The sequence below is a fragment of the Myotis lucifugus genome, unplaced genomic scaffold (genome assembly GCF_000147115.1).
Source record: "Myotis lucifugus unplaced genomic scaffold, Myoluc2.0 scaffold_396, whole genome shotgun sequence".
Lineage (NCBI taxonomy): Eukaryota > Metazoa > Chordata > Mammalia > Chiroptera > Vespertilionidae > Myotis > Myotis lucifugus.
This window is the reverse complement of record NW_005871444.1, coordinates 667312-682295: the sequence shown is the minus strand read 5'-3', so window position 1 is coordinate 682295 and position 14984 is coordinate 667312. Positions and strand designations below refer to the sequence as shown.

At 50.3% G+C, this 14984-nt stretch overlaps 1 protein-coding gene across 1 annotated transcript; it reads left to right on the top strand.

Moving 5' to 3' along the window:
• The first annotated feature begins 226 nt into the window (after positions 1–226).
• ADAP2 (ArfGAP with dual PH domains 2) lies at positions 227–13148 on the top strand. Its single transcript, XM_014467428.2, has 6 exons — positions 227–355; positions 1973–2064; positions 6448–6527; positions 7370–7482; positions 11835–11981; positions 12894–13148. Exons 2-6 carry the CDS (start codon positions 1976–1978, stop codon positions 13146–13148), a joined length of 684 nt encoding a protein of 227 aa, XP_014322914.1. The 5' UTR covers positions 227–355; positions 1973–1975.
• Positions 13149–14984: the final 1836 nt, after the last annotated feature.

Here is a 14984-nt window from a genome sequence, read left to right as displayed (position 1 = left end):
CCGGCGCCGCAGCTTCCTGCCCGAGTCCCCAGAATTCTTCCAGATGGTTCTGTCCAAGCTCTTCCCAGCGCGGCGACCCGCGTCCATGCTGGCATTCTTGGTTCCCCCAAGGCGGGGGCCCCGGGGAGAAGGTTTCCCAGCGCGCGCATCGCCCCGGGAGGGCAGCCCCTGGTGTCCTTCGCCCAGCTCCCCACCTAGTCCGGCTGCCGCCCTCTCGCCCGCAGACCCCGACTGGGCCTCGTACAAGCTGGGCGTCTTCATCTGCCTGAACTGCTCCGGCGTCCACCGGAACTTCCCAGACATCAGCAAAGTGAAGTCCCTGAGGCTGGACTTCTGGGACGACAGTGTTGTGGAGGTAGCAAGGGGCGCAGGGGGCGGCGGCGGGGGGCAGGGCGCCCCCATTTTACAGGGAAGGACTCAGGCCCAGGGAGAGGCATCACTCGGGAAAGAAAACAGCCTATCAGACCTGTGGCTGAGACAGAGGCCCCGAGTTCAAATCCTGGCGTCCTCACTTGTTTATTTAGGAGGGGGAGGCCCTGAGCTTGGTTTTTTAACCCTAGTTGTGGACCCTCAGTTTCCACATCTGTGTTATGGGGACACCCCGCCACCCCCCTTCACAGGCTGCTGTAAGGATTAAACGGGGCTCAATGCAGGTACAAAGTACCAGTCAGTTAGCAGCTACTGTTCTCATTAGCTGAAGCCTTGGACTGGAACGGAAGCATCCCAGGTCCAGTATCCTGAGTCTGTTCTCGCCCTCCCAGCCCCCCTAGCCAGGAAGGGGTCTACTTGGCTCCGCTGACCTATGGTGATGGAGGACACCTTCAGCCTGGAGGAAAATGCCAATTTGGCCAGGACACCATCTGACAGCAGGCGGCCCTAAACTGTGCTGGTTGGCGGAGGATTTCAGGACTGTTGGGGAAGCAGGCCCACGGTCTCTGAGCGCCCGCTGTGTGCCAGGCACTGTGCTAGACCGCTGGGCTAGATGCTTTACTTATTCCTTCAACACTTAGTTACTGGATGCCCACCATGTGCTGGAGCAGCTAAGGCGAGCAAGGCAAAATCTGTCCACATGGAGCTTACATGCTAGCGTAGAAGGTCAGGAAACCCGCAACCCAAAGGTTATTTGTTTGTGCCGCATACTGGTACCTCCAGTGCTGCAGGTGAGCTCCCTGAAGCTCAGGGGTTAAGTATTGCCCGAGGGTCCCTCCGTGAATGAGTGGCACAGCTGGGATGTGAACCCAAGATCCAAAGCCCATGGAAATCCTGTGATATAGCTCAGTGGCCCCTGGGCGGTGGCGGGGGAGGGGGGAAGAATAGGGCTCACTCTATGAAAAACCTGATGTTTTTTCCCACACTGCCCTCACCCAGATATATGCCACTGCTGTTGCTGCGTGCTGACTCTTGGCCCATGTGTCTCTGGGTCTCTCAGGTGTCAAAGAGCCCAGTGATAATCCTGATCTAGAACTCTAGGGGGTCAGCATTGACTTGCGTCTTCAGCTACCTGTACTGCCTACAGACTTGCGGGCACTGTTGCTGGGGGTCCTGGCCAGCTGTGGGGGGGGGTGGTGGTGTGGGGGTAGGAGGAAGAACATGAGCTTTGGAGTTAGACCAGCCTGGGTTCAAATCCCAGCTCTCCATGTACTAGCCGTGTTACCTTGGGTAAATCGCCTAACCTCTCTGAGCCTCTAAAATGGAGATGGTAATATTAAAATGGTTAAGGGGATCAAGTGAACTGTGGTCACTCTGCCTCTATGAGGCGTAGTTGTTCCAGCACCACATTGCTCTGGCCTTTCTAGCAAACGCTGGTATTTTATTTTTTGGTTAATTCTGGTGGGCAGTGTGAAATTCCCCTACGACTGTCTCCTGACTCAGCGGAGGAGCCAGTGAGAACAGCGGCCTTCTGGGTAGACCATGGTTTCATTTCATATTTTGCAAGTTCTAATATTACCATCAAATTGCTGTTGTTTTGCAGTTTATGACCCACAATGGGAACCTCCGTGTGAAGGCCAAGTATGAAGCCAGAGTCCCCGCTTTCTATTACATCCCTCAGGCCAGCGACTGCCTGTGAGTGAGTGCATGATTCCTGGCCCCAACCCCACCTCTGGGTCTTTGCCTGCGGTGGTCTCGTCCATGGGCCTGGTCAGCAGGTGGACCCAGGAAAGGGTTTGGTACTGTTACGGAGAACACATGAGACCTAGTTTAAGCCTTCTCTACCTTTATTGCTTGGGTGGTCAATTCCTCCCTCTGGGACTCAGCTTCCATCGCTCTGAAAGGGGGCATTTTCTCTATTATCTGCCCCATTTGCCTCTGATGTTCTCACAGATGGTGGCTAACTTGATAGAGAAGAGAAACGCTGGTATTTTATTTTATTGTTCTGTTAATCCTCACCTGAGGATATTTTTTCCCATTGATTTTTAGAGAGAGTGGCAGGGAGGGGGAGAGACAGAAACATTGATGAGAGAGAGACACATTGATTGGTTGCCTCCCACTTGTGCCCTGACCAGGGCAGGGGATGAAGCCTGCAACCGAGGTACGTGCCCTTGAACAGAATCCAACCCAGGACCCCTGAGCAAAACCAGATAGGTCAAAACACTGGTATTTTAATAGAACAAATGTATTTCAGCTACTTCCTATGGAGTGCTATGCTTAGGACTGTCCCAAAGCAGCCGCCTGGGCCCCAGATCCCTAAATATTAACCATAAAAACAATAGTAGCTGCTAGTATTTATTGAGCTTTATCTATATACCAGGCCCTGTGCTAAATAATTACGTGCATTAATTTGTTGAATTCTCTCAACAACCCCATGCGATAAACACTGCCATCGCCCCCATGATGTAGATGGAAAACTTGAGGCTTGTAGAGGCAAAGCTGGGACGAGCCCATCTGATACCAGGGTCTGGGTGACTGAACCATGACATTGAGAAAATCCGATACAATGAGGGTGTGGGGAGGTCCGGGGAGGATCTGTGAAGCAGTAGGAGGGTTCAGTTGACCTGGAGGCGAGGGTCCGTGTGACACTGGTACCTAGTGACCCCAGACCTCTGCAGATTGACTGCCTGAGCCCGAACCTGTCTCCCAGGGACCCAGCCCCGCCGTCAGGGCTGCTAGACAGCACCTGCGTCAATGGGTGTATCTGTCCCTCCGAGCAGACGCAACCTCATGGGGACATGGCTTGCAGGAAGCCGGCTGCATTTCAGCTACATTGTCTTCTGGCCTCACAGCAGGATGCTTTAGGACAGGGCACAAATGACACAACCATCCCTGGGGGGCCTGCGATTTCCCAGCGGCCGGGGAGGCACAGCTGTGGACTCGGGAGACCTCCGTTCTGTTGCCAAGTCTACCATGACCTGGCTGTGAGACGGTGGACAAGTTACCTAACCTCTCTGACTCGTGGCATCCTCGCCTCTGAAATCTGGGTAATGATGCCTACATCAGAGCACCGTGGTGGATTAAATGAGATATTTATGTAAAAACCTCATATGCCACCTGAAATGCTAGTTTGTTTTTAAAATATAGTTTTATTGATTTAAAAGAGGAAGGAAGAGAGAGAGAGAGATAGAACATTGATGATGAGAGAGAATCATTGATTGGCTGCCTCCTGCACACCCCACACTGGGGATTGAACCGGCAACCCTGGCATATGCCCTGACTGGGAATCGAACCGTGACCTCTTGGTTCAGAGGTCGACACTCAACCACTGAGCCACCCCATGCTGGCTGGGCTGAAATGTTAGTTTTGATCCATTTCTCAGTGTCAGCTTCAGAGTGCTGCCTAGTGCCTGGCCCCGCAGAGGGGATGTGTCAGGCCTGAGGGCCTGATCCTCTTGCCTCATCTCTGCCACTCAGCCCTTGGCTCCAAGGGGAAGGGAACCAGCACTTGGCGAGCACCTACTATGTGCTAGGCCTTCTGCCTGCACTACACAGACACTACTTGTCATGACTCCAGCAACAGGCCTGTGCTTTAACTCCTTTTAGCTGAATACTAATGGCCTCTTCCCTCCTATCCTAAAAGTCCTCTAAACTCCCCACTCCCAGCATCAGGATTGGGGCCTCAGTCTCTATTGCCTCTCCTAGCTCTGATCCTGTGGCTCAGGGTTCCTCAATGTCCTGGTGAGGACTGTGCATTAGGTAGGACTCTTTGTCATTGTTGTCGTCGTCATATGATCTTTAATTGAAATATTTCCCTTTGTAGTTCTTAACTGACTAGGCATTCCACGGCACCTCTGTTGATGTCATCTATGATGTCATGAGGGTGGTGGCCACTAGCATTGCAGCCCACAGACAGGGCAGTCCCCAGGATCTCTTTAATGGTTCAAGAGAGCTCTCTAGCTAAAGGTCGGTGCCGCATCTTCAGGCAATGTTGACGGTCTCATCAAAAGTGGTATTTCCACTGTGCTTCCTGTCTTCTTGCTTCCTTCTGTCTCATGGTAGTTCTTTGAGGCCTTTGATGGTCAGGGCAGAGGCCCTAAGTCTGGGCCTGTCTGTTCTGAACGGACAGTTTCACTGTGACCCGCAGACCCTTCCGATCACTGCCCGAGGCTGCTTTGGCAATGCCACCATCAGTCTTTTCTGGAGATGGACGCAGGGGGCTGATCTTGGGGACCAGGGCGGAGGTGGCACTGACTTCCCCACCGCTGCACCTCAGATAGATGACTTTGACCTCCTTGGGGTCAAACTTGGGCAGCCTGACGGAGGCGGCTGGTGTCTGTCAGGTGACCCCAGATCCGGAACAACTGAAGAAAGTTGCACCCAAGCCTCCTCCAAGGCAAACGCCGAAAAGCTAGATAGGACTCTCGATGGTAAGTGACAGAAACCCAGTTTAAACCAGCTTAGAAAGAAGATGCTGTGGGTTCTGGGGACCAGGCTGCAGGGAGGACAGAGGTGGAGCCGCCCCAGGAAGGACAAGCCAGGACAAACACCAGCAGCCTCTCTGGCTCTCAGTCCTGCTTCTCTCTCTCAGCCGGGCTTCTTCATGCAGCTGGAGCCAGACCACGGCTAGGTCCCAGCTCCAGCTCCCAGTTTGATCCCAGAGAGCGCTTCTAACTCACCTCCCTTCTCAGTCTTGCTCCTTTTGGTCCACATGGCCCTGGGCAGAGCTCTGATTGACCAGTTGGGCCAGATGCCCAGCTCTAGCCCATTCCCTGTGGTTGTGGGGAAAAGGTCACATAAACCTCAGGCCCGGATGGTGTGGCTCAGTGGTTAAATGTCAGCCTATGAACCAGGAGGTCATGGTTTGATTCCCAGTCAGAGCACATGCCTGGGTTGTGGGCTCAATCTCCAGTGTGGGGCGTGCAGGAGGCAGCCGATCAATGATTCTCTCTCATCATTGCTGTTTCTATCTGAGAACCAACTGACTGAATTAAGTCTCCTTTGGGCTGCATGGTTTTTCTGCACGGGTCATGGAAGACAGTACCTGATGGGGCTAACATCAAACCACCCGCTCTGTGCTGAGCATGGCTCTACGCCCTTTATATACATTTAAAGCTACCCTAAGGGGTCGGTAGGTATAATATTATTGGCATATTCCCCAAGTTCAGAGGCAGTCCTCGGGCTACGTCGGACTCGACGTACGTCGTTTCGTGGTTATGTTGCCATCTCCCATTTATTTATTAAAAAAAAGTTCCATCATTTCGATGTATGTACATATGTGCTTTATGTTTCTTATTATTTATTTACCACAAGTAAAGGTCAGGAATTGTTATCTTCCTTTTAATTTTTTTTTTTTTTACTGTTTCACTTCATTACTGCTGTGTATGTGTTCCATGTGAGTGACGTAGGTGGGTTCCCACTTACGGCGAAAATTGCGTTACGTCGCTGTAGGAACGGATCTCCGACGTAACCCGAGGACCTACTGTATCTTGTTCTTGATCACACAGTGGATAAATGGTCGAGTGGGACCAGATCCCAGATGGTTAGACTCCAAGACCACTGCTCCGTCCGGTGTGCCATGCCCCGAGTTCATGGGCAGGCCCAGGAAGAGGCTGCTGGCCTCCTGGCCTAAGCTGGGAGCATGCAGTGGAGGCGGCAGTGGAGGCGGCAGTGTAGACGATCCAGAGGAGCTGGTGTCAGTCTTGCTGACCTGGAGGGCCGGGCTGGCGTCGGAATAGCCCAGAGGTTTTCGTACAGCCCACTGGGGGATATTGTTCCCCCAGGAGACACTGGCAATGTCTGAAGACATTTTGGGGTATCACCGGGGAGGAAGAGCTACTGGCATCCAGAAGGTGGAAGCCAGAGATGCTAGCAAACATCCTACAGTGCACAGGACAGTCCCCACAACAGAGCTGTCCAGCCCCAAAGGGTAACAGTAGCGCGGCTGAGAAGCCCTGGTAGCCTGGGCAGGCAGTGAGGCCGCTGTGTGACGCTCCCACCTGCAGCCGTGGGGCCTCAGACAGTTACTGTGGGCAGAGCACGTATCAGACACAGCTGACCGGAGGTTCTCTCTTTCTAGGGTCTTAAAGGAACAGTGGATTCGAGCTAAGTATGAGAGACAGGAGTTTATGGCCGATGGGAAAACCATCTCACTCTCAGGTACGGTTAATTTTCATCACCGTTCGAGGTCTCTGTTGCAGCAGGTTCTAGAAAACAAAGTGCCTGATTCTTAGAAGCGAGGTCCAGCCAAGAGCTATCTGCTGCCCTCACTCTGGCCACAGAGGCCCAGGCATGGGTTCCTCTGCCTCTGAAATGGCAACACAGCAGTTGGTGGGGTTTGCGGTCTGAATGGACAGGAAGCATGTTTGCACGTCTTTACGGGGCCGCAGGGGTGTAGAGTGCTTCCTGTGAGTTGCAGGGAGGCTCACCCACCAGGAACACACCCCTGCGCCTGGCTCCTGTAGCCCCCGGTGTGGCACAGGCTCGGTAAGGGGCATGGGCCGGATGCCGCCCTCCTTCATGCCCTTGTGCAAGGCACAACCTCCTCGGTGGCCCTGGACCTGTGGCTGACACCGACCCGGAGGGCGAAGTGCACAAAACCACTCTGAGGATCAGAGGCAGCCAGTGCTCAACGCTCCCAGCTCCCAGGAGCACCTGGCATTCTCCAGCCGCAGGCGCCTAGAGGGCGTGCGTTACTCCTGCGCTCTGGAGAGCGCCCCCGGGCTGATGTCCATGGGAAATCCTCGGTACAGTGTCTCGGTACTTAGCCTACGTAAGGGTGTACTGTGCCTTCTTAAGAAACAGCCAAGGAAGAACATTGGAAATTTGGCCCCAGATAGGACCCCCGTGCCCTGCATCTGAAATAGCCACGTTCGTTAGGTGTGAGACAGTTTAGCAGCCGGCGGGAGGTTCATTGTACCCCGAGACCCTACGAGGACTGTGAGCTGCTTGTTTGTCTTAAGGCGGGGGGTGCTCACTCTTTGTCGTCCTCGGTGGCTCAGGTAACCGGGAAGGGTTCCTGTGGAAGCGGGGCAGGGACAACGCGCAGTTCCTGAGGAGGAGATTTGTCCTGTTGGCAAGAGAAGGCCTTCTGAAGTACTACACTAAGGAAGAGGTAAGAGGCCAGACCCGGGAGGGGTCCCCTCCCGCGCACTGGGCTCTCACCCCACCGAGATCTGCTCTTTAATCAATAGTGACTTGTTTTGTGGGTGATCTCAGGCCCCACATCCCATTTTCCCTTGGTGAGACAATCAGTCCAGCCCACTAAAACACACCTTCTGTTCACTTAGAACAGTGGTTCTCAACCTTCTGGCCCTTTAAATACAGTTCCTCATGTTGTGACCCAACCACAAAATTATTTTCGTTGCTATTTCATAAGTAATGTTGCTACTGTTATGAATCGTAATGTAAATATCTGATATACAGGATGGACCCTGTGAAAGGGTCGTTCGGCCGCCAAAGGGGTCACGACCCACAGGTTGAGAACCCCTGACTTAGAATAAGCTTCGACTGGTCCATGATTAAGCCTTTGATGATCACTTGATTTGACTTCATTTCTTCATACACACAAGGGATATTTATTGAGCACCTACTATATGCTAGACATTATTGTAGGCACTGGGGACACAGCAGTGAACTAAACAAAGCTCCTCTTCTCTCGGAGCTTTCATGCTAGTGGAAGGAGACAGGTGGTGATCAAACAACATCAACATATGATATATCAGGTGGCAGGAAGTGCTAAGAAGGGAAATAGATGAGATTGTGAGGGAGTGACCAACAGAAGGCTCTGAGCGTTGGCCTTCACCTTGCTCGGTTTCCTACACGTAGGAATTACTGTGTATTTCCCCTGTTGCTTTCCTAGATGGACCTGTGCGATGCATGGCCGCAGTCTAGGGCCAAGTGAAAAATGGTGAGGGATGAAGAGTATTTATCCTCCAAGTGCAAGTAGGGATTTCTTTTTCTCTTTTTAAATATCTTTTTATTGATTTCAGAGAGGAAAGGAGAGGGAGAGAGAGAGAGAAACATCAATAATGAGAGAGAATCATTGATTGGGTGCCTCCTGCACGCCCCCTACTGGGGATTGAGCTTTCAACTGGACATGTGCCCTTGATTGGAATTGAACCTGGGACCCTTCAGTCTGCAGGCCTATGCTCTATCTACTGAGCCAAACCAGCTAGGGCAAGAGTAGGGATTTCTTATTAGTCTTCAGTTTAAAGACCTGAAAAATGGTGCAGGCACAAGAGGCAGGAAGAGAAAGTGGAGCAGAGTTGGGAGGGGCCACTGAACCCCAGCAGCCGCTGGGGGCTGGTCTCCTGGAGAGCCTCATTTTTGGTTGGGAAAAGTGGATCCTTCTCTCAGTCCTAAGCCTGTTTAGTCTAAAACAGTCTAAAAATAACACAAGTTGCCTTTGGTCTTTTTAATTTCTTTCCCCAAAAAAGGAAAAATTTTAACTTATAAAGTTAAAATTTTTATGTAAAAATTTGGGGTAATACAAGAAAGTAAATAAAGTGTAAAGAAAGTGAAACTCAAAAGATATCTCAGCATAACAAAATGTTGATACTCAGAACATATTAAAAAAACAACAACAACAACAACCTACAAATCAAGAAGAAAAAGACAGTCCATTAGAAAAATGGCAAAGCAAATGGACTGGCCTTTTATAGAAAAGGAAACCAAAAGGCCTGATAAGGGTAAGAAGAGACGCTGATGTCTCTGGCAGTCAGGGAAGTGCAGACCAAAACCACAATGAGATGCTGCACACCCACCATAATGGCGAAAATTAAACAGGCTGACACCACCAAGTATTGGCGAGGATGTGGAGAAACTGAAACGCTCATCCATAAATAATACAACCTCTTAGGAAAGCAATTTGGCAATTTTATTTTATTTTTTTAAAATATATTTTTATTGATTTCAGAGAGGAAGGAAGAGGGAGAGAGATGGAAACATCAATGATGAGAGAGAATCATTGACCGGCTGCCTCCTGCATGCCCCCCACTGGAGATCGAGTCCACAACCCGGGCATGTGCCCTAGACCAGAATTGAACCTGGGACCCTCCAGTCCGCAGGTTGACGCTCTATCCACTGAGCCAAACTGGCTAGGGCATTGGCACTTTTACATAAAGTTAAATGTATACCTAACCACACAACCCAGCCATTCCACTTCTAGGTGGAACAAAAACATAAATCCAAAAAAAAATGTTCATAGAAGCTTTATTTATAATAGTCAAAACCTGGAAAGAACCCAAATGTCCATCCAGAGCTGAATGAATAAACAAACTGTAATACATCCATAGAAGGGAATATTACTCAGCAATAAAGGGGGACAAGCTACTAAAAAATGCAATAAGGTAGATTAATCTAAAAATATTATTCTGAGCAAAAGAAGCCTCATACAAGAGTATGTACTACATAATTCCATGTGTAGGAAATTTTACAACAAGCAAAACTACTCTATATCAGTAGAAAGTAGGTAAGTGATCGCCTGGTGTTGAGGTGGGGTGGATGGGGATGGACTGTAAAGGGGCAGAGGAAACTTTTGGGGTGACAGTGATGTTGAATCTCTTGATTGTGGTCGTGGTTACAAGGGAATATATGCTTGTCAAAATCAAACTGTACTCTTAAAATGAGTACCATTTTTTTGTTTATCAATTATTCCTCAATATAGCTGATTAAATGAACACAGTGAGGCCCAATTTCAAGTCCATCATATTGGCAAAAATGTTAAAAATTGGCAATGTCAAGTGTTAGTGAGAATCGCGGGGAAGGGGAACCCTTCTTTGTTTTAGTAGGTTCCTACTATGCATCCTGTTTTGGGACTTGGTATTTCTCATGGATTTCATATTAGTAATATTGATCTAAATTAGTTTTTTAAATTTACTTTAAAATATATTTTTATTGATTTCAGAGAGAAAGGGAGAGGGAGAGAGAGATAGAAACATCTATGATGAGAATCATGGATTGGCTGCCTCCTGCACGCCCCTACTGGGGATTGAGCCAGCAACCCGGGCATGTGCCCTTGAATGGAAATGAACCTGGGACCCTTCAGTCTGCAGGCCGATGCTCTACTATCCACTGAGCCAAACTGGTGAGGGCTAAATTAGTCTTTTAAAAATGTTTGTGGTATTTCATTGTGTGGATGTACCATGATTTAAGTATATAATGGACATGTAAAACACTTCTTTTTCTGCTAGTATACCAGTAAGTAACATGGCAATAAACATCTTTGGCATGCATGTTTGCACAGAAATGCAATTACTTCCTTGGAGTGGATTCTTAGATGCAAAATTGTGAGTCAAAGCAGAACACTCAACATGGTAATAGATATGACCAACTTTCCCTCTAAAGACTGTTAATAGACTTTCTTCAGTTCTATGTCTGCCCTGTTCAATACCCTAGCCACCAGCCCTAGCTGGTTTGGCTCAGTGGATAGATCGTTGGCCTGTGGACTGAAGGGTCCTGGGTTCGATTCCTGGTCAAGGGCCCATACCTTGGTTGCAGGCTCCATTATGGAGCCGTGTACAGGAGGCAACCAAATGATGTATCTCTCTTACATCGATGTTTCTCTCTCTCTCTGTCGCTCCCCCTCCCTTCCACTCTCTCTAAATATTAATGGGGAAATGTTCTTGGGTGAGAATTAACAACAACAACAAAATACCCTAGCCACTGGCCTCGAGTGGCTACTTGAGCATTTGAAATGGGGCTGAGTAAAGAACTGAAGTTTTATTTTATTTTTTTTCTTGTCTTTTTAAAAAAAATTTTTATTGATTTCAGAGAGGAAGGGTAGAGGGTGAGAGATAGAAACATCAATGATGAGAATCATTGATCAGCTGCCTCCTGCACGCCCCCTACTGGGGATCCAGCCCACAACCGGGGCACGTGCCCTTGACCGGAATTGAACCCGGGACCCTTCAGTCCACAGACCAACGCTCTATCCACTGAGCAAACCAGCCAAGGCTATTTTTATTTAAATGCAATAGGCACATGGGTCAATGGCTCCCCCAGCTCCCCGGTGTTTGTTATAATTTTTCTCTCTTACGGATTTTGAAGGAAAGCACTCTTTTCTCTCCCCTGCTCAGCATGAATCAGTGATTGCACTGTTTCAGAACCCTGAGACCAGCCAGTACCCCACATCTGCTTTTATCTGCTTTATTTTATTGGGTGGCTTCCACAGATGACTTGCTTCAGAGAAACTTCCATGGCTAAAATTTTGAAAAGTCCTGCGTTAAGGCCTTTCCAAGCCCCATTCCAACTCGAGAGGCCAGGCCGAGTAAGCAGGAATGGTGGGATGGCTGAACACAGGACAGCAGGAGCATCCGTGTGTCCTAATATCAGAGCAAGAACAGGGAAAACCCATGGAAAGTTACAGGCTGGTTATCTGTCTGCTCGAGGCCTTGGTGAAGGAGATAAGACGACTCCCTGCGGACTGTCTGTCGGCATCTTGAGTATCCATTCCCTCTCTTTCAGGGTAAAAGCCCCAAAGCTGTCATCCACATCAAGGACCTGAATGCCACCTTCCAGACGGAGAAGATAGGGAACCCCCACGGGCTGCAGATCACCTACCGGAGAGAGGGCCACATCAGGAACCTGTTTGTGTATCACGAAAGCGGCAAGGTGAGCTGCCTGGCCTCGCACCCCAGGGCTCTGCAGGCCCAGCGACTAACCCTCTTGAGATCTGCAGCTACTGTTTGCCTAAACCTAGCGTCACTTTCTGGTCAGAGATAGAGGTGTGAGGAAGGCAGAGTGAGATCAGAGAGAGGAACCTGACAGGTAGAGTGGGTGTGTGTGGACGGTTCACGTCCACCAAGGGGAGTCCATCAGCAGAAGGACTGTGCCCGGGGATGGCGAGTCCAGGTGGCACCAGGATCCCGACTACGGGAGGAGGAACGGAGAGAAGATCCGGCAGCAGTGCACTCTGGGGCCTTGCTTCTCGATGTGTAGGCCCACCCTGGACCTACTGAATTAGAAACTGCATTTTATTTTAAAATTTTTTATTATTTTTATTGATTTCAGAGAGGAAGGGAGAGGGAGAGAGAAACATCTATGATGAGAGAGAATCATTGATCAGCTGCCTCCTGCATGCCCCACGTTGGGAATCAAGCCCACAATCCGAGCAATGTGCCCTGACCAGGAATCAAATCACGGCCTCCTGGTTCATAGGTCGACGCTCAACCACTGAGACACGCTGGCCTGGCAGAAATTGCATTTTAATAGGATCGGCAGGTGATCCTTATGCACATTAAAGTTTGAGAAGCACAACTTAAAGGTCCAGGAAATCAGACCCTGGCTCTCATTCAGTCCATGGTGGGCTCTCTGCTGTTGCTCAGACTGGCTGGACACTGGTGGCCCCCCCGTCCCTCCCCCCATCTCCCCCCCCCCCCCCGTACCAATCACTGCTACGAGGACTTTCGCTGCGGTGCCCAAGGTCTCTGACATTTATGGTACCTGACTCCTTCCCACTTGCCCTGTTGTAGAGCATCTGACAACCTAGGTCTGGCCATTCTGCTCTTTCCCTTGATACCCCAGTTTCTCCACGAGATGGGCATAAGCGAGGGGCCGCAAAGTCACGCCAGCAGGAGCCAGGCAGGTGATCTGAAAGTGACGTGGACAGCTGTGAGGCTGTGGCAAACAGGAAACCTGTACAGAGGATTGAAACAAACAAAAGTTCAGGAGCCAAACAAACCGAATGCAGGTTGGATTTGGTCCCAAGGTGTGACTGGAGAGACCTTCCAAAGTGAAAGCCTAGGCCGGGTCTTTCCTGGGACAGGCCCATTCCCTTAGTGCCCGAGACACACAAAGGTTCGTAACTCCCAGGACGAGAGAGAGAGAGCTCAGAACTTGGAACAAACCTGGGAGAGACAAAGGGTAATTATGTTTCATTCTTTCAAAATCATATTCAAATGAATTACTCAATCACCCAGTTACATCAAAGTGGGGCACTGCAGCTACCTGAACAAGTCTTTCTGCCTCCCAATTCCAGATTCCTGGGAGAAAGCATTTCATAAGCCCCGTCCAGCACTGGTCCAGCCCTGGTCCAGCTGCTGTGGCCAAGAAGGGGTGGGGTCATCGCAGCAACTGTGGCTGGGCAGTGGGTGGTGAGAATGGGTGGGGCAGTTCTCATGGAGGCAGGGCTTGGGCTGAGCAAAAATCTATGTCAACCTCTAAACTAACCTTCAGCATGAGGAGAATGTTCTAGGCCAGCGGTTCTCAACCTGTGGGTCGCGACCCCTTTGGGGGTCGAACGACCCTTTCACAGGGGTCGCCTAAGACCATCGGAAAACACATATATAATTACATATTGTTTTTGTGATTAATCACTATGCTTTAATTATGTTCAATTTGTAACAATGCAAATACATCCTGCATATCAGATAGTTACATGACGATTCATAACAGTCGCAAAAGTACAGTTATGAAGTAGCAACGAAAATAATTTTATGGTTGGGGGTCACCACAACATGAGGAACTGTATTGAAGGGTCGCGGCATTAGGAAGGTTGAGAACCACTGTTCTAGGCCATCCGTATGCGTGGGTGAGGGCAGCGAGGTGGATGAGGCATAGAGTTCCAGGAGGAGCGAACAGAATGTGTTGAGATTGCAAATGGCTTTGTATGGAAGGAACTCAGAGGGCAAAGTCAGTCAGACCAAAGAGCGTAGATTTTCTTCTTGAGGGTTGTGGAGAGGACTCGATCTTGGACTCAAGAGACTTGCAAAGCGAACATCACTCTGGCTGCGGGTGGGGAGGACCAATCGGGGAGCAGCAGAGCAGCGGCAGAGCCAGCTGGTGAGCTGTCCACCTGGTGAGAGGTGATGGTGCCCGCACGGCTGAGGAGTGCGTTCTCCTGGAGTGACAGCAGAAGGTCCACGCCGGCTTCGGCCTACGCTGCCCTCCAAGCAATGAGCACCCCCAGTGGAGGAGCACCCCCAGGTGGCCATGCCCCCACCTGAAAACCGGTCTTTGACATCTGAGTGAGAACTTTTTTTTAAAATATATTTTTTATTAATTTCAGAGAGGAAGGAAGAGGGAGAGAGAGATAGAAACATCAAAGATGAGAGAGAATCATTGATTAGCTGCCTCCTGTACGCTCCCCACTGGGGATCAAGCCCATAACCTGGGCATGTGCCCTTGACCGGAATTGAACCTGGGACCCTTTAGTCCACAGGTCAACGCTCTATCCACTGAGCCAAACCGGCTAGGGCAGTGAGGACTCTTGCTCCTCAAAGTGTGTCCTACTGACCAGCATCACATCGCTGATTGCTAGGAATGCAGACTCTCAGGCCCCACCCCAACCCACTGAGACCACAGCTGCCCTGTAACAAGATCCTCAGGGACTCGTACACTGGTGAGAAAATGTCAAGGACTGTCCTCGGCCATTGCATAACTCCCATGCAGTTCACTGGGCCTTTCCCACGGCTCCAGACCTCCCTGCCAGTGGCTTCCACTTGCTCAGGTGAGGCCTGGGCGCCCCCCTTCCGCCCCAGGGCTCTGGTATTGTTCCCCAAGCTGCCTGTGATCAGCCCACAGGCCCCTCAGTGGAACTGGGGGAATGTGTGTGTGTGGAATGCCCGTGCACAGACCTGAAAACCTTGCTAGCTTCCTACCACCACTCTCAGCCCT